The 22,202-nt window shown below is 50.5% G+C and overlaps 1 protein-coding gene across 5 annotated transcripts in view; it reads right to left on the bottom strand.

The window, feature by feature from the left end:
• The window catches only part of ltbp3 (latent transforming growth factor beta binding protein 3), a 162,303-nt gene that overhangs the window by 21,794 nt on the left and 118,307 nt on the right, over positions 1–22,202 (bottom strand). For 3 of the 5 annotated variants that reach the window (XM_068021818.1, XM_068021817.1, XM_068021814.1), the window contains 4 exons: positions 18,310–18,326; positions 13,476–13,545; positions 4,079–4,165; positions 1,531–1,656 (listed from right to left, as the gene is read on the bottom strand). In XM_068021818.1, the coding sequence (XP_067877919.1) occupies positions 1,531–1,656; positions 4,079–4,165; positions 13,476–13,545; positions 18,310–18,326 (300 nt within the window). The remainder of the gene's footprint in view (positions 1–1,530; positions 1,657–4,078; positions 4,166–13,475; positions 13,546–18,309; positions 18,327–22,202) is intronic. The other 2 variants (XM_068021815.1, XM_068021816.1) reach the window with 2 other exon arrangements.

The following is a 22,202-nucleotide window of genomic DNA, read 5'->3' on the forward strand; positions in this document are numbered from 1 at the left end:
TGTCCAGACCAGGAGCCAGTGTAAGTCAGCAAGCGCAGGGAGTGACTGGTGAACGAGACTTGATGTGAGAGTTAGGATATGGGCAGCAGAGTTTTGGAAAAGCTGAAGTTTAAGGAGGTTGGAAGATGGGAGGCCAGCCAGGAGAGCTCTGGAGTTTATCGCTAACAAAGGCTTGAATGGCTTCCAATCCTACCTAAATGATGGAATGAATCCTGCTGACTAACACTGTCCCACATAGGAAGAGATCAGATGGTCTCAATCCCAGCTGCTGAACATGGACTTTGAAGGCAAAGCTAGTTCTAATGCGGCGCTAGTCCGGAGTGTGACTCAGGAGGTGATGGAGGGCCAGTGTGGGGTATCATAAAAATGTCACTCGGGTGTTGTGAGGAAAACACTCTTTTGCAGCTGGGGCTGTGGAACATTATTTTTCGGCAAAGCAGAAAGGGGTTTTCGCTCATCCCCTGCTCGCTCAGCACCCCACCTGCTTGCTCCCTCCCCGCCACTCGGTACCCCCCCATCCTCACCGCTCGTCCCCCCGCGCCCCCCCCCCCCCCCCCAACCTCTGCGCTGCACGCTCGTCCCACTGTGACGCTAGTATGTGGTGATGCCAGGACGTGCATGCGCGGATTAATGTAGCAGGATGATGTTGGCGATCAGGCTGCGTTCTCAGGAACTTAAATGCAAGCTACTCAAAGGCCGACGCGAGCTACCAGTTGGCAACCCCTGATCTAGAGGTTCCTGAATTGCGGAACTGTGCCATTCCCCAGTCGTCACACCCGTCACCCTAATAGGGTGCTTCCTATAACACTTCTGGAAAGCTACCTGTTCAGGCTGAGAATAGAGCAGGGACAAACAATGTTCTCCCACACACTCCAATCACCTGCATTACATTCAACACACGTTTACAACTCACCTGGGATGCCAGGTAGCCTTGTACCCTCCGAGTACAATGGACTGAAGTGGTGCTAAGTTTTCGCACTGCCCTTGAGTCCTGAATTTGACTGCATAGTTTAAAGGCTTGGTAGTCGTGTTGAGGATGTCAGTCATTGCTCAGTGTGTAGCACTCTTGCTTCCAAGTCAGAAGGTTGTGGATTCAAGCCCCACTCCAGGTAATTGAGCACAAAAGATCTAGGCTGACGCTCAGCAGCAACACTGAGGCTGCGCTTTCCCAGGTGCCATGTTTCAGATGAGATGTTATACCAAGGCCGCTTCCCCCCTGGCCCCCACCACCGTCTGCCCTCTCAGGTGGACATAAAAGATCTCACAGCCATTACTCCAAGGAAGAGTAGGGGAGTTATCCCCAGTGACCTGGGCCAGTCTTTATCCCTCAATCCACATTACAAAGACAGACTGTCTGGTCTGGTCATTGCTGCTGGTGGGATCTTGCTGTGCGCAAATTGGCTGCCACATTTCCTACATTACAACAGCGACCACAGTTCAAAAGCACCTCATTGGCTGTAAAGCACTTTGGACTGTCCTGAGGTTGGGAAAGGTGCTATGTAAAGGCAAATCTGTCTGACTGATTCTTACCCACACACTGTTTAATATGGCTATGGAGCTGGTAACCAGTGTGACAAGCACAGGTGTAACCAGCTGGATCATAGACACACACACCATGCCCACAGATCCCTCGATCCACTTTACACGTGTCCATTTCTGAAAGACAAGAAGGGAACATGCAATTTATTTTTGACAATGTTCTCTAGTTTTATTTCACCACTGCCCTACTCGTGCCCCCTCCCTGTCTCTGTAACCTCCTCCAGCCCCTACAACCCTCCCTATCTCTGTAACCTCCCCCAGCCCTGACAACCCTCCGAGATCTCTGCGCTCCTCCAATTCCGGCCTCTTGTCCACCCCCCTATTCCCATCGCTCCACCATTGCCGGCCGTGCCTTCAGCTGCCTGGGGGCCCTAAGCTCTGGAATTCCCTCCCTAAACCTCTCCGCCTCTCTCTCTCCTCCTTTAAGCCACTCCTTAAAACTTTGACCAAGTTTTTGGTCACCTGTCTTGATAGCACCTTGGGACGTTTACTATGTCAGTGGCGCTACATAAATGAAAGTTGTTATTGTCGTAGTGGCGGGGGAGGGAGGGTGGGGGGGGGGTGTCATTAATCTTAGGTTCTTGCCAACCTAGAATATGAGTCTTCTGGACTTTTTAATTGGGATTTGTCCCGATTGAGAGTCTATGATCCAGTTCAAGCAAACAGAAGCTCTACTGGTGAGAATTTCCCAGCAGCTGGAGGTTTCGCAAAGGGTGGGGAAGGAATGGGCTTTCTGCATCTATCAGACACCCTGGGTGAAAATGGCTGTTCACTAAACAGGAATCAGCCACACTGTGTGTAGTTTCGGGGTGATCTGATCGAGGTTTATAAGATGATAAAGGAAGTAGATTGTGATCCAGTCAACAGTTAGTTAGTAGGTTAGGGAGAACCAGGGGTCACAATTTTAAGTTGTATAAGGCCGGGTGGAGGTTAGATGTCAGAAGGTGCTTCTTTCTCCAGAGTACAGTTGACCACTGGAGCAGGCTGGCGTCTTGTGCGGTGGACGCCGACTCGCTAAATTCCTTCAAGCGAGAGCTGTTTCTGGCTGGGGCGGAAATCACCTCTTACAAAAAGGTGGGTACTGCAGGGCCAGCGTAATCTCCGTGACTGGCTTTGATCATTTCAGGGGTGGGAGAGAAATTTCCCTGCTTCCCCACGCCCACCAGCAACCCCCCACTCCCCCCGCCCAGATTGGCCTGGGGTTTTTGTTTGGTTTTATACCTCTCCCAGAAGCTCACATGGTTTCAGGGTGGCGGTGGAGAGTGTATATATTGTGATACACAAAGTATCACGATTATGTGGGGTAGGCTGCATGGATCAGAGGTCTTTACCTAGTTATCCTTCTTCATGTGTGTCAAATGTTCAAAGTTCTGGATCTGCCCACCAGATGGCAGTGACCCACTCAATATAAACATTATCACCAGCCCTTTTGTAATCAAATCTTCCAGTGATTCACAGTTAAACATTGCATTTTTTTAAAAACATAACAAATTAGGTCATAATCCCATCACTATGGGAATTAGCTGGAGGGCCGATCCTTAATGCAGGCACTTAATTTACATCAGTGGCTACAGTCACTGATCTTGCTCTGACCAGCGACTCCTTTGAGCCAGTTCTTTTTGGGATGTTGTTAGTTTGGCTCCGTGGGTAGCACTCTCACCCGCTGGGTCAGTAGGTTCAGGGTTCGAGCCCCACTCCAGGACTTAATCTGCACTGGTAATTGTAGTGCACTACTGAGGGAGTGCTGCACTGTCAGAGCTGCCTGTCAGATGCAACGTTAAACCGAGGCCCTAGTCTGCTTAGCCTGATGATTATAAAGATCTCACTGGATTACTGGAAGAAGTGCAGGGGATTTCGTGTCCTCACTGGACTAACACCATCAAAAATACAGACACATTACAGAGGACGAAGGAATCCTTAGTGCTGGGCATGAAGGAAAGTATCTGCAGTCCACCTAAATCATTACACTGGAAAGTGCAAGAAACTTATGCAACCTGGATTGGTCACATCTTTCAGGCTAAGAGCTACAAATCAGATTTATTAGGAAGCAAAATTATATAGAAAGCAAGGCAAACAGCAAATTTCACTATATTTTAGTACTTAACACTGGGAGGGAAGTGAGGCCATGGAGGGATTTGAACACAAAGACAGAGAATCTTAAAATCGAGGCATTGCCATACCAAAAGCCAATGTAGGTCAGTGAGCACAGGGGGTGATGGGTAAACGGGACTTGGTGTAAGTTAGGATATGGGGTAGCTCAGTTTTGGATGATCAGGTACTTTTCCGGTCTTTACACCTCTTGGTATGATACTGGGACATCTGCACTAACCAGTTCATCACCAAAACCTCACCAACATAAAGCAATAAGCCACCAATTGTAATAGGTGGCAACATTTCAACTTGCAATAGTGAGACTTTGTCCTTACAAAACCTTTGCTGCTCTAGGCTGTTGCAAAAGACTGAATATGGATTCTAAAGTTCTGAGGGCACAGGCCCTATTCTGTTCTAGTAGGATTCAGCAGAGGAAAGGGTTACTGACCTATGACCTTGGATGGGCCGAACTCCATGGGCGCCTCTGGGGGCAGCACTTTAACAGCAGGGGTCGTCGGTCGTGTTTCCAATTCTACTAGGAAGGTGGAAAGCAAAAAAAAAGGTTTAATCGTGATGCTAGTACCGAGTCCCTGCTTTAACTTACACTGGAACTACTGAGGGAAAAGGAAGGCAGTTTAATTACCACCCTTGCACCTTGAATCCAGCCCACCCTAATCAGATAAAAGTCTCATCCCTCTGCCAGCTGCAACCGTCCTGAGTGTTTGATGGGGGCAGTGTAGAGGGAGCTTTGCTCTGTATCTAACCCTGTTTTTTTTTTAAGGTGGCCTTGAAACTCCAGGCCCCTTTTATTTAGCTTGAGGGGGCCTTTATTCCCCAGGCCCCCTTTATATACATTTTAAATAAACAACTTTATTAAAAACAGATAAATAAAACAAAACTCAAATTAAAATGCCATTCCTGGCATCAATGATTCACTCCAGCCCCTGTGGTGCCCACCGGTCGGGGAAGGCCTCAAGCGTACCAGTGGACACTGCATGCTCCTTCTCCAGGGACACCCGGGTGAGAACGTAACCTCGGAAGAGGGGCAGGCAATCGGGGAGGATGGACCCCCTGATGGCCTGCAGCCTGGACCTGTGAATTGTCAACTTGGCCAGGCCCAGGGGCAAACCGACAGGGAGATTCTCCTCCTGGCCCAATCCCCTCCGCACCAGGTGCCCAAAGATGAGGAACGTGGGGCTGAAGTGCTACCAAAACTTGAGGAGCAGCCCCTTCAAATACTCGAACAGGGGCTGCAACCTCACACACAACATATATAGATGGAACACAGACCCGTCCAGTAGAGGCCTGCTCAGTTCGGGAAAAAGAACCCGACCCGAACCCAACCGAACCACAGCGGACCCAAACCCGACCCAGCCCAAGTCCCTCCAATTTTGCCCCGAGCCCAACCTAACCCGAGCCCGATCCCGACTTGACCCAATCATCCCTTTACTTACCTTCCTGACACTGAAGCTGCAGCGCATGCGTGATGATGTCATAATGATGTCACCTGCTCACTGCGCAGACTTAGTTTCGTCCCGGACTCCCAGCTCAGGTAAGTTTTTTAATTTCAATACTTAACAGCAGAGCACTTAACATGTGTGTCCAGCCCAACCCGGACCTGGCTCGACCCGAGCCCGAAAGCCGGACCTGGATGAGGGGCCCGACCTGACCCGACCCAAACCCGACACGTCATCGGGTCCGGGTCGGGTAGCAGGCCTTTATCGTCCAGGCCGCAGAAATTACAGGCAGCCTGGGAGTCCGTGAACCTGCTTAAAAGTCTATTGCACGGCACTGCCTTGTGCAGCACGCTCCACCCCAGGTCCCCGATATAAAGGGGGAGGACTCCCGCGTCGAGAGACCTCGACCGGGGTAACCCCTTGCCGCCAGATGGCAAGATGGACTGCCACAGCATGTCTGGGCAGCAGACGAGGGTGAGGACGTGGAGGGTGTGCAGGAACAGCCTGTACAGGAAACCCCTCTGCGCCGTGTGGAATGGCATGGAGGGCATTTCCGAGAGGCAGCTCAGGTTGTGTGGGACTGGATCCTGAGGAGGGTTTCAGGGTCTGGGTCTGATAAGCAGTTCTGGCTGAGGGAGAGTCAGCTCGGCCAGGAGCGCTCCACTCTCCCGAGCCCCCTCGTCACCCGCAGTGAGGGGCGTCCCAGGGGCTTTGGCTACTCCTCCGCCCGTCAGTCTGTCCCCGGAGCCGGCCGCCCGGACAGCCATGGCATTCTCCTCCGCCGGCGGGGGAGCGCCCTGACTGGAGGCAACCATATTCCAGACTCTGAAGAGATGCCGGTAAAAGACAGGCAACTCCCTCAGAGAGGTACGGCTAACTTTCTCCACCGGGAGCTGCGCGTCGTCTTGAAGGCAGTGCCACCAGTTGGTTTATGACCAGCGCTCGGCCCCTGTAGGAAAGCACTCGGAGCAGTCCTGGCCAGTACTCCAGCTGAGTGGTGACTTTCGCCTCCAACTCTTGCCAGTTTGCCGGCCAGGCTTCCTCAGCAGGCCGAAGGTGGACTCCCAGATAGAGGAGGTGCATGGTATTCCATGCAAAAGGTGTCATCTCCTCCGGCAGGGAGTCCATCCGCCACTGACCAACCAGGAGTCTGGAACATTTCTCCCAATTGATCCTCACAGAGGATGCGGCAGTAAAGGTCTGCTGGCAGTCGCGCATCCTCCTCAAGTCAACGGAATCTGTGACCGTGAGGAGCCCGTCATCGGATTAAGCCAAGAGGACGACCCGCATGCCCGGTCCGCGCAGAGCCAATCCCGTCAACCTCCTGCGAAGCAGGCACAGGAATGGCTCCACGCAGATGGTATAAAATTGGCCGGACATGGGGCATCACTGGCAAACTCCTCTCCCAAAGCGAAGGGGCACCGTCAAGGACCCGTTAACTTTAACCAGACATTCTGCAGCAGCATATAAAAGTCGGACCCATGCCATAAAATGAGCCCTGAAAAGATATTCACGATCCACCCTGTCGAACGCCTTCTCCTGATCAAGGGAGAGAAAGGTAATCGACAGACCAGTCCTCTGGGAAAGATGGATCAGGTCCCGGACCAAGTTGATGTTGTCCTGAATGGACTGGCCCGGGACCATGTAGGACTGGTCGGGGTTGATCATGTTGGCCAGCAAGGAGCCCAGGCGGGTAGACATAGCCCGGGCAACAATCGTATTATCCGTGCTGAGAAGGGAGACCGGATGCCAGTTCTTAAGCAGGCGGAGATCGCCCCTCTTCGGCAGCAGAACGATGACCGCCCTGCACCAGGAGAGGGGCATCTCTCCGGTTGCCAGGCTTTCACCCAGGACCCGCGCGCAATCGCCCCCCAGGACGTTCCAGAACGCCCTGAGGAACTCCACGGTCAGCCCGTCCAGCCCCGGGGATTTGCCCCTCAAGAGCTGGTGAGGGTGCTGGTCATCTCCGCCAACGTGAGCGGAGCTTCCAATCCTTCGACGCCCTCTGGACTGACCTTCGGCAGGTCCTCCCACAAAACTCTGCATGCATCTTCGCTGGACGGATCCAGAGAGAACAATGTGCTGTAGCAGGTACAGACCAAAAGGCCCATTCCCTCCGGATGGAGGATCCGTTGTCGGTCAACAGTTCTACAAGCTGCTTATGGACCCCCCGCCATTTTTCCAGCGAGTAGACGGGTGAGGCACGGTCCAAATCTTCCAGGATCTGGATCCTCTACAGCTTCCAACCTCATAGTCCCGCAACCCCGGAAAGCTCGCTTCTACCTCCTTCCCAAAATCCACAAACAGGACTGTCCCAGCAGACCCATTGTGTCAGCCTGCTCCTGCCCCACTGAACTTATTTCTTCCTATCTTGATGCTATCTTTTCTCCTCTGGTCCAGTCTCTTATCACCTACATCCATGACTCTTCTGACACCCTACGTCATTTTGACAATTTCCAGTTTCCTGGCCCCAACCGCCACCTCTTCACTTTGGATGTTCAATCGCTCTACACCTCCATCCCCCACCAGGACAGTTTGAGGGCTCTCCGCTTCTTCCTTGAACAGAGGCCCAACCAGTCCCCATCCATCGCCACCCTCCTCCGCCTGGCTGAACTTGTTCTCACATTGAACAACTTCTCCTTCAACTCCACTCACTTCCTTCAAGTAAAAGGTGTTGCTATGGGTACCCGCATGGGTCCTAGTTGTGCCTGTCTTTTTGTGGGATATGTCGAACATTCCTTGTTCCAATCATACTCAGGCCCCCACCCCCAACTCTTTTTCCGCGGTACATTGATGACTGTATCGGTGCCGTTTCCTGCTCCTGCCCCGAACTGGAAAACTTTCAACTTTGCTTCTAATTTCCACCCTTCTCTCACCTTTACATGGTCCATCTCCAACACTTCCCTTCCCTTCCTCGACTTCTCTGTCTCCATCTCTGGGGATAGGCCGTCTACTAATATCCATTAAAAGCCCACCGACTCGCACAGCTACCTTGACTACACTTCTTCACACCCTGCCTCCTGTAAGGACTCCATTCCATTCTCCCAGTTTCTTCGTCTCCAAAGCATCTGCTCTGATGATGCCACCTTCCATGACAGCGCTTCTGATATGTCTCCTTTTTCCTCAACTGAGGATTCCCCCCCACTGTGGTTGACAGGGCCCTCAACCGTGTCCGGCCCATTTCCCACACCTCTACCCTCACCCCTTCCCCTCCCTCCCAGAACCGTGACAGGGTTCCCCTTGTCCTCACTTTCCACCCCATCAGCCTCCATATCCAAAGGATCATCCTCCGCCATTTCCGCCACCTCCAGCGTGATGCCACTACCAAACGCATCTTCCCCTCCATTCCCCTGTCAGCATTCCGAAGGGATTGTTCCCTCCCCGACACCCTGGTCCACTCCTCCATTACCCCCACCACCTTGTTCCCTTCCCGCGGCACCTTCCCCTGCAATCGCAGGAGGTGTAATACCTGCCCATTTACCTCCTCTCTCCTCACTGTCCCAGGCCCCAAACACTCCTTTCAGGTGAAGCAGCGATTTACAATGTAGTATACTGTATTCGCTGCTCACAATGTGGTCTCCTCTACATTGGGGAGAGCAAACGCAGACTGGGTGACCGCTTTGCGGAACACCTCCGCTCAGTCCGCAAGCAGGACCCTGAGCTTCCGGTTGCTTGCCACTTCAACACTCCACTCTGCTCTCATGCTCACATCTCTGTCCTGAGATTGCTGCAGTGTTCCAGTGAACATCAACGCAAGCTCGAGGAACAGCATCTCATTTACCGATTAGGGACACTACAGCCTGCCGGACTGAACATTGAGTTCAATCATTTCAGAGCATGACGGGCCCCCCTTTTTACTTTTATTTTTAGTTATTTTTTCTTTTTTATATTTTTTTTGTGTTTATTTTATTTTATTTCATCTTAGTTTGTACAGTTTGCTTACCCACTGTTTTTTTCATGTTTGTACTTCCGGCTGTTCAATTTTCAGTCCGTTAACACCCTATCTGTACTAATGCTTTGTCGTTCAACACACAATTAACATATTGTTTGCCTTTGCTCCATGACCTTCTGGTCAGCTATTCTGTGATCTTGTCCTATCTACACCTTCTCCTTGTTATCTCTTGCCCCACCACCACTTTACTTGCTTATAACCTTTCACATTTCTAATATTTGCCAGTTCTGAATAAGGGTCACTGACCTGAAACGTTAACTCTGCTTCTCTCTCCACAGATGCTGCCAGACCTGCTGAGTATTTCCAGCATTTCTTGTTTTTATTCTGGATCCTCGACCTCACGTATGCGCCTCGGGACCCTATGAGCTGCAGGTCCTTCAGTGCGCCCTTCTTCTATTTGTACGCCTGCCAAAGGCCGTATCCACAACGGCATGACCGAGGCGGGACTCCAAGTTGAGCACCTCCTTCTCCAGGCGCCTGATCTCGGCTTCCCGCGTCTTGGTCAACCCCTTCGTGTACTCTTGACAGAAGACACGGATGTGAATCTTGCCCACATCCCACCATAGCCTCAAGGAGGGGAAACCCCCCTGCTTCCTTCTCCAGTTGGCCCAGAATCGACAGAACAAGTCCCGGAATCACTCGTCCTCCAGAAGCTGGTTGTTAAAGTGCCAGTACGCGGACCCCGCCCGCGTGTGGAATGGAGTGAATTCCGCCCACACCAGGTGGTGATCCGAGCATGACATCAACCGCATGGAGACCGCCGAGACACGGGAGACGTATGCCTGAGGCACTGGAGTCAGGATGGAGATTCCGCCAGACGTCCATCAAGTTGAGGGAGTTGATCAGTTCCCTCAACTTCTCCACCGACGCTTGGCCACGTTGGGGACCGGAGCGATCCCTCACCTCGAGGGGACAGTTAAAATCCCCGCGAGGATGATGCGATCGCTGCTATCGATAGAGCTCAAGAGAGCGGACACTTCTTCAAAGAAGCGCGCTTGCAACGCGCCGGGCCTGGGCGCGTACACGTTCACAAAGTGGAGTGGCACGCTACCCAGGCGAACTGCAAGGTGCAGTAAGCGGCCTGGCACGAGCTCCTTGACCCCCAAGATCTCCGGCTGAAAAGTCGGGGCCAACAAGATAGCCACCCCACTAGAAATAGGGGTGAGGTGACTCATGTAGACCCCACTCTGCCACTCCAGGAGCCAGGTAGATTCGTCTCCCGGAACGGTGTGGGTTTCCTGCAGAAAGCTCACCGAGTATCTCCCTTCCCTGAGACTGAGAGATTGTGAAATCTGCGGTGATACCCCTGCTGCGTTGATGTTGAGGCTGGCTATGGTTATCTTCATGTCAAACATACTTAGAACCCGTCACCGACACCTCACTGTGAGGAGGGAGCAGAAGAGCACCTCGCCTTCCATTCCTCCAGCAACCCATTGAGGAACACTTTAAACCGGCGCCTTTCAACCAGCTTCATGTCCACGCCCTTCCCTGCCTTCTTGAGGGCGGCATGGACGGACTGGATGATCTGCGCCAAACTCAACCACCGGCTGAGAACCAGTTGAAATTTATTGCAGCAACCCCTGCATGCTACGAGGAAGCCGCGGAGATCCGCAGTGGGGATGAGAGGAGACTCGTTGGGAGACATGAGGGAGTCCATCGCCTCTCTGGCGATGGATCAAGGACATCCTCTGTGCCCCACATCGAGTCCCCATCCTCCTCTGGATCATCACCAGTGGCTGACACACCCACCGCACACTATGGGGCGGACGTCCCGGCCGCGCCAGCTGGTTCCGTCACAATCCCACCCCCAGGATCGATGGCGGAGGAGTCCTCTTTGGGTTCATCTATTGCGCTGGAGCCTGTGGGCACCAGCGGTTCAGGACCCCCCTCCACCTCTGTCCCCGGGCCATTGAGCAGCCCAGGGGAGATGGTAGTTCCCGATTCCGGAAATCCAGCCGGAGCCGGGACCGGAGGCGGAGAGAGGAGGTCATCTCCTGCCCCGCCAGGGCCCACAGGCCCATAACAGGGTCGGGTATATCCTGGTCGGGAGTGGACTTTGGTTGGGAGGGCCGACACTTTGGGGCCTCGACCTCCCCTCTACTCAGGGCACCCGACGCAGTGGCAAATGGGGAGGCTTCTCCAGGAGCGTCCCCAGGCTCCCCCACCACAAACAGGGCCCCACTTGCTCCCTCAGGAGGGGCCACATGTACAGAGGTCTCCCCCTCCCCTCCATTCTGAGGGGTAGGGAGCTCCTGCTCAGGCTTTACAGCCTTGATGGTGTGGTGGCAGGGGGAACCTGGGGACCCAAATGAGGAGACAGCTCCCCTCCAGCAGATGGGCCCTGCACCTCAGGGCTCTGTGTTACCTCTGTGGAGGGGTGCCTTCTCCTCTTTTTCCCACTAAGGTGCGGAGTCTCAGAGACCTCCATATCATCAGAGGCCTCCGCACCCTCCTTTTGCCTGGTGACTCTGGGCCTGAGCTCAGCCCTGGGGCAGGTGGGTTCCCCGGGATTGGGCCTTGGGCTGAGCTCAGGCTCGGGTTGTGCCACAGTATCCAGGGGATGCGCCTCTTGGTGCTTATTCTTTCTCCTCATCTTCCTTCCACTCGGATGGGCACCCCCTTCTCCGCCGGAAGCCGTGAAAAGCACAGCCTCCGGAACCACCTGAGCGGTGTCTGTTGGAGGAGTAGGGGGAGTTGGCAGCAGCGGCACCGTGGGCCACCGAAGTGGAGTTGGCGGCCGGGAGTTTGGGGCAGTTCTTTCGAACGTGCCCCACCCCCTTGCAGGCGTGGCACTGCGCTCCATCCAAGGTCCAGAAGACACGGTACGCCGTCCCCTGGAACTCAACAGCAAAATGGCCTTCCGTGACCTCCTCCCGCGCCAGCTGCATGAATAGCTGGCGGTGGAAAGAGTGGACATGTCGGAGGCTGTTTTCCTGAAGACCGAGCGGGACTGGGGTGATCCCCGACCTCACCTCCCCCAGATGGTGCAGGTGGGGGAGGAGGAGCTCATCAGGAATAAAGGACGGGACGTTTGATAGAATCATGCGCTGTGCAGTGGCCTCCAGAGAGTCCACTGGCAGGAAAGTCCCACCCACGGTGAGCCCCCCGCTCAGGGCCAGGGCCACTGCCTGCTTGGTCTTCAGGAAAAACACAGCCTTCCTGTACATCTTTGAGGCTGCGACAACCTCAGCCATTGCCTTAACGCATGCCTCAATAGTCATGGTTGGGTGGGTGAAACTCTTCACCCCATGCTTTGATGTCAAGATTTTAAATGGTGATGGGACCACAGGAGCAGTTGCAGAAGCTGCTGAATAGGAAGGCCCCGCCACCGGAGAGGACTGTGAAGCCATGGGTAGAAGAGTCATACCCATTGTGTGTTGAGAGAGGGAAAAATAATTATCAAATATAACAATACATTCATACTGTAAGGAGTCAGAAGCAAAGGGGAAAGAGCCCCTTTTTTTTTGAGGGAGCTTTACTCTGTATCTAACCCTGTTTTTTTTTTTTCTTTTTTTTTTCTTTTTTTTTCTTTTTTTTCTTTTTTTTTTTTCTAACCCCCGTGCTGTACCTGTCCTGGGAGTGTTTGATGGGGACAGTGTAGAGGGAGCTTTACTCTGTATCTAACCCCCGTACTGTACCTGTCCTGGGAGTGTTTGATGGGGACAGTGTAGAGGGAGCTTTACTCTGTATCTAACCCCGTGCTGTACCTGTCCTGGGAGTGTTTGATGGGGACAGTGTAGAGGGAGCTTTACTCTGTATCTAACCCTGTGCTGTACCTGTCCTGGGAGTGTTTGATGGGGACACTGTAGAGGGAGCTTTACTCTGTATCTAACCCCGTGCTGTACCTGTCCTGGGAGTGTTTGATGGGGACAGTGTAGAGGGAGCTTTACTCTGTATCTAACCCCGTGCTGTACCTGTCCTGGGAGTGTTTGATGGGGACAGTGTAGAGGGAGCTTTACTCTGTATCTAACCCCGTGCTGTACCTGTCCTGGGAGTGTTTGATGGGGACAGTATTTCTGAGATGAGACTGCCCTCTGACTGCTGTACCCATTCTTTACTTGTGAACTTAGTCAGTGAGTGTCAGAGGAATGATCAAAGTGCAACCCAATCTCATCTTCACCCAAGGTCCCCCCGCCAAAGACATGAGATAGCAATCAGGAGCAGGCACCTGAGCTGGGGTTTTCCTCTTCCAAGCCCGGAGGTGGTGAGACCAACTTTGTTGCCTTGGTTGAGTCAGTTAACTCATCACTGAGTAGGATTTGTACCTGGGACAGTCTGGTCTGCACAGGCTCGTGCCACATCATGGGCTACCTTTATACAAGAGACCACCATGTGGCCAACCAGATTTTCTCAATGCCTGGCTCCTCCCCTCTCCCACCTCTTTTCTAGGGGAACTCGTCCCCTCTCCAACACCAAATTATGCTGTTATTACTCACCCGGAAATCTCGATGCAAACGGGATGAAGCTGGCTGAGAATGCTTCCTCTCTGAGACTGAAAGTGGGTAACTGGTCAACCCCCAAAGAAAGAAAACCAATCAGTTTATAAAGTGGACACACAGAAGGCACAGAGCATCCTTCAGGGAAACATCCAACTTACCATTTTCTGACTAGATGTATTTAATGCCCCATTATTTCCTCTCCTTATCTCCCAAAAACATTGTCTCCACGGGCACTGACTCTTGTCTGTTACATTGCCCAAGAGACCATGTTGTAGTGTGAAACCACCCGATGAGTGTTTGCAGGCCGTTCAACAGTCGAACCAATAACTGAGCCAATTATTCGCTCCAACTGTACACAATCCCAATGGATCAAACCTCTTCCCATTCACTCCCACTGTACACAATCCCAATGGACCAAATCATTTCCCATTTACTCCCATCGTACAGGATCCCAATGGAACAAACCCCTTCACATTCACTCCCAATTAATAAATCCCAATGGACCCAAACCTCTTCCGATTCACTCCCATTGTACAGAATTCCAATGCAGCAAACCCCTTCCCATTTGCTCCCAGTGTATAAATCCCAATGGACCAAACCCCTTCACATTCACTCCCAATTTATAAATCCCAATGGACCCAAACCCCTTCCCATTCACTCCTGCTGTGTAGAATCCCAATGGACTAAATTCCTTCCATTTTGGGTTGATAAGGTTGGAATATTTTAAAATGAAAATTAAAGGTGGAGTCTGCCGGCAGCTCCTGCACTCCGAGACTGTTGTTAATGGCCCTTGTTGCCAGTCAGCTGTCACCAGGATTATACTCCCCTCTGGCTCCTCCTCCCCCACCTACTCCAGGGATCACTGAGGTTCATGACAGGTCCCTCCCAGCACAACACAGTTCAAACTGGGAACTGAGTGGAAGAGGGAGCCCATTCCCTCTCCATGGTGCTGAATGCTCCTGTGCTAAACAGGATTTGCTTTCTTTTCTCATTTAATTTTTCCCTCCTGACTCTTGCTGGCTATTTCATGGGCTCCACTCACTCACCCAAGTGTCCTCTGTTCATGTGAGCATCTGTTCACTGTATTGGCATCACATCCGAGCCCAATCCTGAGCTCAGAACTTAAAAACAAAAAGGGGGCAATCACTTGGCTGGAAGTGCACTACAGGCCGCCAAACAGTCAGGGAGAGATAGAGGAGCAGATATGTAGGAAAATCTCAGAGAGGTGTAAAAATAATAGGGTAATAATAGTAGGGGATTTCAACTTCCCCAATATCAACTGAGATAGTCTTGGTGCAAATGGATTAAAGGGGGAGGAATTCTTAAAATGCATACAGGAGAGCTTTTTGAGTCAGTGCATAGAAAGTCCTACAAGAGAAGGGGCAATACTGGACCTAATCCTAGGGAATGAAGCCAGACAAGTGGTAGAAGTGTCAGTGGGGGAACATTTCAGGGATACTGACCAGAACTCTGTAAGATTTAAGGTAGTTATGGAAAAGGACAAAGATGGACCGAAAATAAAGGTACTGAATTGGAGGAAGGCCGATTTTAAGATGATAAAACAGGATCTGGCCAAAGTGGACTGGGAGCAGCTACTTGTAGGAAAGTCTACAACAGACCAGTGGGAGTCATTCAAAGAGGAAATAGTGAGAGTTCAGAACCAACATGTACCCATTAAGGTGAAGGGTAGGACTAACGAGTCCAGGGAACCTTGGATGTCAAGGGATATAGAGGATTGGATCAGTAAAGGAAAGGAGGCTTACGGCCGATTCAGAGTGCTGAAAACAGTGGAGGCACCAGAGAAGTATAGAAAGTGTAGGGGGGTACTTAAAAAAGTAATTAGAAGAGCGAAGAGGGGACATGAAAAAACACTGGTGGGCAAGATAAAGGAAAATCCTAAGGCATATTATAAGTATATTAAGGGCAAGAGGATAACCAGGGAAAGAGTAGGGCCCATTAGGGACCAAAGTGGCAATCTGTGTGTGGAGCTGGAGGACAAAGGTGAGGTTTTAAATAATTACTTTTCATCTGTGTTCACTATGGAGAAGGACGATGTAGGTGTGGAGATCAGGGAGGGGGATTATGAAAGCATTGAAAGGGAGGAAGTATTAGCTGTTTTAGCGGGCTTAAAAGTGGATAAATCCCCAGGCCCAGATGAGATGTATCCCAGGCTGTTATGTGAGGCAAGGGAGGTGATTGCAGGGCCTCTGACACAAATTTTCAAATCCTCTCTGGCCACAGGACAGGTACTAGAGGACTGGAGGACAGCGAATGTGGTACCATTAGTTAAGAAGGGTAGCAGGGATAAACCAGGTAATTACAGGCCAGTGAGTCTAACATCAGTGGTAGGGAAAATATTGGAAAAAATTCTGAGGGACTGGATTAATCTCCACTTGGAGAGGTAGGGATTAATCAGGGACAATCAGCATGGCTTTGTCAGGGGGAGATCATGTCTGACTAACTAAATTGAATTTTTTGAGGCAGTGATGAAATGTGTAGATGAGGGTAAAGCAGTTGAGTCTATATGGACTTCAGTAAGGTTTTTGATAAGGTCCCACATGGGAGATTGGTTAAGAATGTAAGAGCCCATGGGATCCAAAGCAATTTGGCAAATTGGATCCAAAATTGGCTTAGTGGCAGGAGGCAGAGGGTGATTGGTGAGGGTGGTTTTTGCGAGTGGAAGCCTGTGACCAGTGGTGTACCGTAGGGATCGGTGCTGGGACCCTTGCTGTTTGTAGTGTACATTAATGATTTAGACTTGAATATAGGAGGTATGATAAGTAAGTTCGCAGAGGACACAAAAATTGGTGGTGTCGTAAATAGTGAGGAAGAAAGCCTTAGATTACAGGATGATATTGATGGGCTGGTAAGATGGGTGGAGCTGTGGCAAATGGAATTTAATCCTAAGAAGTGTGAGGTGATGCATTTTGGGAGGACTAACAAGGCAAGGGAATATAAAATGGATGGTAGGACCCTAGGAGATACAGAGGGTCAGAGGGACCTTGGTGTACTTGTCCATAGATCACTGAAGGCAGCAGCACAGGTAGATAAGGTGGTTAGGAAAGCATATGGGATACTTGCCTTTATTAGCCGAGACGTAGACTATAAGAGCAGGGAGGTTATGATGGAGCTGTATAAAACGCTAGTTAGGCCACAGCTGGAGTACTGTGTACAGTTCTGGGCACCACACTATAGGAAGGATGTGATTGCACTGGAGAGGCTGCAGAGGAGATTCACCAGGATGTTGCCTGGGCTGGAGCATTTCAGCTATGAAGAGAGACTGGATAGACTAGGGTTGTTTTCCTTAGAGCAGAGAAGGCTGAGGGGGGACATGATTGAGGTATACAAAATTATGAGGGGCATAGATAGGTTAGATAGGAAGAAACTTTTTTCCGTTAGCGGAGGGGTCAATAACCAGGGGTCATAGATTTAAGGTAAGGTGCAGGAGGTTTAGAGGGGATTTGAGGAAAACAATTTTCACCCAGAGGGTGGTTGGAATCTGGAATGCACTGCCTGAAGAGGTGGTAGAGGCAGGAACCCTTACAACATTTAATAAGTATTTAGATGAGCACTTGAAACGCCATAGCATACAAGGCTACGGGCCAAGTGTTGGAAAATGGGAATTGAATAGGCTTGATGGCCAGCAAAGCCACGAGGGGCCGAAGGGCCTGTATCTGTGCTGTATAACTCTGTGGCTCATCCGACAGTCTGCTGACTCATACCAAGTCCCGTTCACCCATCACCCACTGTGCTTGCTGACCTGCACTGGCTCCCAGACCGGCAACATCTCAAGTTTAAAATTCTCATCCTTGTTTTCAAATTCCTTGCTGGCCTCAACTCTGCCTACCTTTGTAACCTCCTTCAGCCCCACAACCCTCCAAGATCTCTGCGTTCCTCCAATCCTGGCCTCTTGCTCACCTTCTATTTTCATCACTCCACCATCGGCGGCCGTGCCTTCAGCTGCCTGGGCCCTAAGCTCTGGAATTCCCTCCCTAAACCTCTCCGCCTCTCTCTCTCCTCCTTTAAGACGCTCCTCAAAACCGACCTCTTTGATCAAGTTTTTGGTCACCTGTCTCTACTATCTCATGTGGCTTGGGGTCAAACTTTGTCCAATAACACTCCTATGAAGCGCCTTGGGATGTTTCACTGCAGTAAAGGAGCTATATAAAGGCAAGTTGTTGTTATTTAACCCTTCCACAATGCGAAGGAGTGGGAAAGGAGAGTAAAGGGGATATGAGGGAAGGTGGCAGCAGAAATGAGAAAGAGAAACACAGAGGCAATGAGAACAGGGACGGAAAAAGGAACAAGACAGAGGTGGTGCGAGGGGCTGATAGAGAAAAGAGATGGAATGTGATACAGGGAAAGGAGGAATGGAAGAGACGTGGGAATAAGGAGTAGTGAAGGAGCAAAAGAGATGGGCAAAAGAGATTGAGAAAGAGGTAAGGATAGAGCGAAAGAAACAATAGGGACAAAGGAAATTGTGGAAATAAATAGGTCTACAAGAGAGAAAGTGAGGGACAGAGAAGGCTGAAGGAGAGAGGGAGAATGAAAGAGGGAGGGAGCGAGCGAGCGAGCGCGGGCGGAAGGGTTAGACAGGGGGAATCATAAACCAAAATCTGGGTTTCAGGTTAATAGCAAAGCTGGTGAAAAGTGAATTAATGGTTCTGTTTCCATGGTAACAGTGAGGTTACCAGATTATTTGGAATGGAGGCTCCTTGTCAGGATTGTATTTCTGTATCTAACTTTTGAGCGTTCACTGGGCACCCTTAATACAAGCAGTTCAACACTGAGGAGAGTTTAATAAGCAATGTGTTATAGACATGCTACTTACCAGCGTGATCGTGGAAGCTGTGAGGAGAAAAAGAAAGACCGAGTTACTAGAGGCTGGAGACAGGCACAGTTACTAGGGGCTGGAGACAGGCACAGTTACTACGGGCTGGAGACAGGCACAGTTACTAGGGGCTGGAGACAGGCACAGTTACTAGGGGCTGGAGACAGGCACAGTTACTAGGGGCTGGAGACAGGCACAGTTACTACGGGCTGGAGACAGGTACAATTACTACGAGCTGGAGACAGGCACAGTTACTACGGGCTGGAGACAGGCACAGTTACTAGGGGCTGGAGACAGGCACAGTTACTACGGGCTGGAGACAGGCAGTTACTACGGGCTGGAGACAGGCACAGTTACTAGGGGCTGGAGACAGGTACAGTTACTACGGGCTGGAGACAGGCACAGTTACTACAGGCTGGAGACAGGCACAGTTACTACTGGCTGGAGACAGGCATAGTTACTACAGGCTGGAGACAGGTACAGTTACTACAGGCTGGAGACAGGCACAGTTACTACAGGCTGGCGACAGGTACAGTTACTACAGGCTGGAGACAGGCACAGTTTCTGCAGGCTGGAGACAGGCACAGTTACTACTGGCTGGAGACAGGCATAGTTACTACAGGCTGGAGACAGGTACAGTTACTACAGGCTGGAGACAGGCACAGTTACTACAGGCTGGCGACAGGTACAGTTACTACAGGCTGGAGACAGGCACAGTTTCTGCAGGCTGGAGACAGGCACAGTTACTACACGCTAGTATATGGCAGCACAGTGGTTAGCACCACTGCCTCACAGCTCCAGCGACCCGGGTTCGGTTCTGGGTACTGTCTGTGCGGCGTTTACAAGTTCTCCCTGTGAACTGCGTGGGTTTCCGCCGGGTGCTCCGGTTTCCTCCCACAGCCAAAGACTTGCAGGTTGATAGGTAAATTGGCCATTGTAAATTGCCTGGAGTGTAGGTAGGTGGTAGGAGAATTGAGGGAAGGTGGGGATATGGTAGGGAATATGGGATTAATGTAGGATTAGTATAAATGGGTGGTTGATAGCACAGACTCGGTGGGCTGAAGGGCCTGTTTCAGTGCTGTATCACTCTATGATATCTTAGAAACAGGCACAATTACTGCAGGCTAGAGAGAGATACAGGCGCATTTATTACAGGCTGGAGATAGGCACAGTTACTACAGTCCCATCACTTTACTGTCGGAGGGTCAGTACTGAGGGAGTGCTGTGGGGGTGGGGTGGGGTGGGGAAACACAGATTCATCCCGTCATGTGTGCATTGTGGGGTGGGAAAGGAAATGACAGACACAGACCCCTCTCCCATCAATGTGTGCACGTGTGTGTGAATCACAGACACAGAACCCTGTCCCATCACTGTGTGTGTTGTGGGGCAGGGAATCACAGACACAGGCCCCTATATCATCTGTGTGTGTGTGTGTGTGTGTGTGTGTATGTGTGTGTGTGTGTGCGTGCACACGCGCGCGTTGTAGTGGGGGGGGGGGAATCACAGACACAAACGCCTGTCCCATCAATGTGTGGCCAGAACTGCCAAGAGTTGTCCATGAACAGAACACTTATGGCCCTTCACAACAAATTAGGTTAAGGGATAAGTCAATAGAGATGCAGTGGCAGACATTTAAGGGGATATTTCAGAATACGCAGTATAGATACATTCCAATGAGAAACAAAAATTCCAAATGGAGGACCTACTATCCACGGTTAACTAAAAAAGTGAAAGATAGTATCAAACTTAAAGAAAAAGTATATAATTGCACAAAGATGGGTGGCAAGTCAGAAGATTGGACAGAATATAAAAAGCAGCAAAGAATGACTAAAATATTGATAAGGAGGGAAAATTAGAGCAGGAGAGCCAGCTAGAAATATAAAAGCAGATAGTAAGAGTTTCTACAGATATGTAAAAAAGAAAAGTGTTAACAAAGTGAGCATTGGTCCTATAAAGAGTGAGTCTGGAGAATTAATAAGGGAAAATAAGGAGATGGCAGATGAATTGAACAGTTATTTTGCATCAGTCTTCACCATAGAAGATACAAGTAACATCCCAGAAATAGCTGTAAATCAGGAAATGGAAGGGAGGGAGGAACTCAAGAAAATCACCAGGGAAGTGGTACTGAGCAAATTGTTGGAGCTGCAGGCTGACAAGTCCCCTGGTCCTGATGAACTTCATCCTAGGGTGTTAAAAGAAATGGCTAGTGAGATTGTTGATGCATTGGTTTTAATTTTCCAAAATTCCCTAGATTTGGGGAAGGTTCCATTAGATTGAAAAATAGCAAATGTAGCTCCTTTATTCAAAAAGGGAGGGAGACAGAAAGCAGGAAGTGACAGACCAGTTAGTTTAACATCTATTTTAGGGAAAATGTAGAAGATATTATTAAACACATTTTAGCAGGGCACTTAGTAAAATTCAAGGTAATCAGACAGAGTCAACTCTTACTATCTGTTTTGTGAAAGGGAAATCATGTTTAACCAATTTATTGGACTTCTTTGAAGAAGTAACCTGTGCTGTAGATAAAGGGGAACTGGTGGATGTACTGCACTTAGATTTCCAGAATACATTTGATACGGTGGCACATCAAAGGTTACTGGGGAAAATAAAAAGCTCATGGTGTAGGGGTAACATATTGGCATGGATAGAAGACTGGCTAGCTAACAGGAAACAGAGAGTAGGCAGAAATGGGTCATTTTCTGGCTGGCAAGATGTAACGAGTGGTGTGCCACACGGCTCAGTGCTGAGGCCTCAACTTTCTACAGTTTATATCAATGACTTGGATGAAGGGACTGAAGGTATGGTTGCTAAATTTGCTGATGACACAAAGATAGGTAGGAAAGTAATTTGTGAAGAGGATATAAGGAGGCTACAAAGGGATATAGAAAGGTTAAGTGAGTGGGCAAAGATCTGGCAAATGGAGTATAATGTGGGAAAATGTGAAATTGTCCCTTTTGGCAGGAAGAATAAAAAAGAAGGATATTGGGCTGGGTTTTATTTGTGCGTCAGTCTCTGTGGCGACGCACTGTGAGAGCGGTGGCCTTCCGACATGGAAAGGCTGCCGCACAGCCCCAGCGATATTATGTGTGGGGGCTGATTTAAATAGAGGGGGCAGGGCAGGGCAGCCACCCCCAGAGATGTAGAGGGGGTGTTCACCACGTCCCTGGCAACGGCGTCTTGCTCCTGCGCATTTTTTAAAAGGACTTTAAGCTCTTAACACAGATTTTAATTTATAAAGGTACAGGATGACATGTAGGTCCTTCCCCAACTCCCTCAATGGTCATTTAATTGGCCCTCATTGACAAAACTCACTTTATTCCCTACCAGAACTTGCCCCCCCCAACCTTCTTTCATTTGCCCTTCAACCCCTTCCCAATATCCCCACAACACTGCTCCCCTTTCCGTCCCGCCCTGAAAATCTTATTCCTCCCCCCTCCCCACCCAGGTTCTCACCTCGGAACTCCATATGGAGTTCCAAAGGCACGCGAAGGACAAATGGCAGCCGTAAAATCGGTGTGGGACGGCCGCCGCCTGCAGGTAAGTTCATTTACATCTCTTTATTGTTAATTTGAATATTAAGATGAAGGGCCTGCCGCCAGGCAGCAGTGGGGGGCAGGGGGCGGCCACACCGAGGTCCCTCCGCTGCCGGTAATATGCGGCGGGCCCTTCTCGACATCACGGGTCAAGGTGGGCCTCTCCCTGCAGAATTTTACTGCCCCCTCCCCCGTGACCCACGGCTTTGAGGGGCTGGTAAAATTCAGCCCATTTTCTAAATGGTGAGAGATTGCAGAGCTCTGAGATGCAGAGGGAGCTGGGTGTCCTAGTGCCTGAATCGAAAAAGGTTAGTAGGGAGGTTAGGAAATAATTAAACTAATAGAATGTTATCATTTATT

The sequence above is a fragment of the Heterodontus francisci genome, chromosome 44, assembly GCF_036365525.1.
Source record: "Heterodontus francisci isolate sHetFra1 chromosome 44, sHetFra1.hap1, whole genome shotgun sequence".
Lineage (NCBI taxonomy): Eukaryota > Metazoa > Chordata > Chondrichthyes > Heterodontiformes > Heterodontidae > Heterodontus > Heterodontus francisci.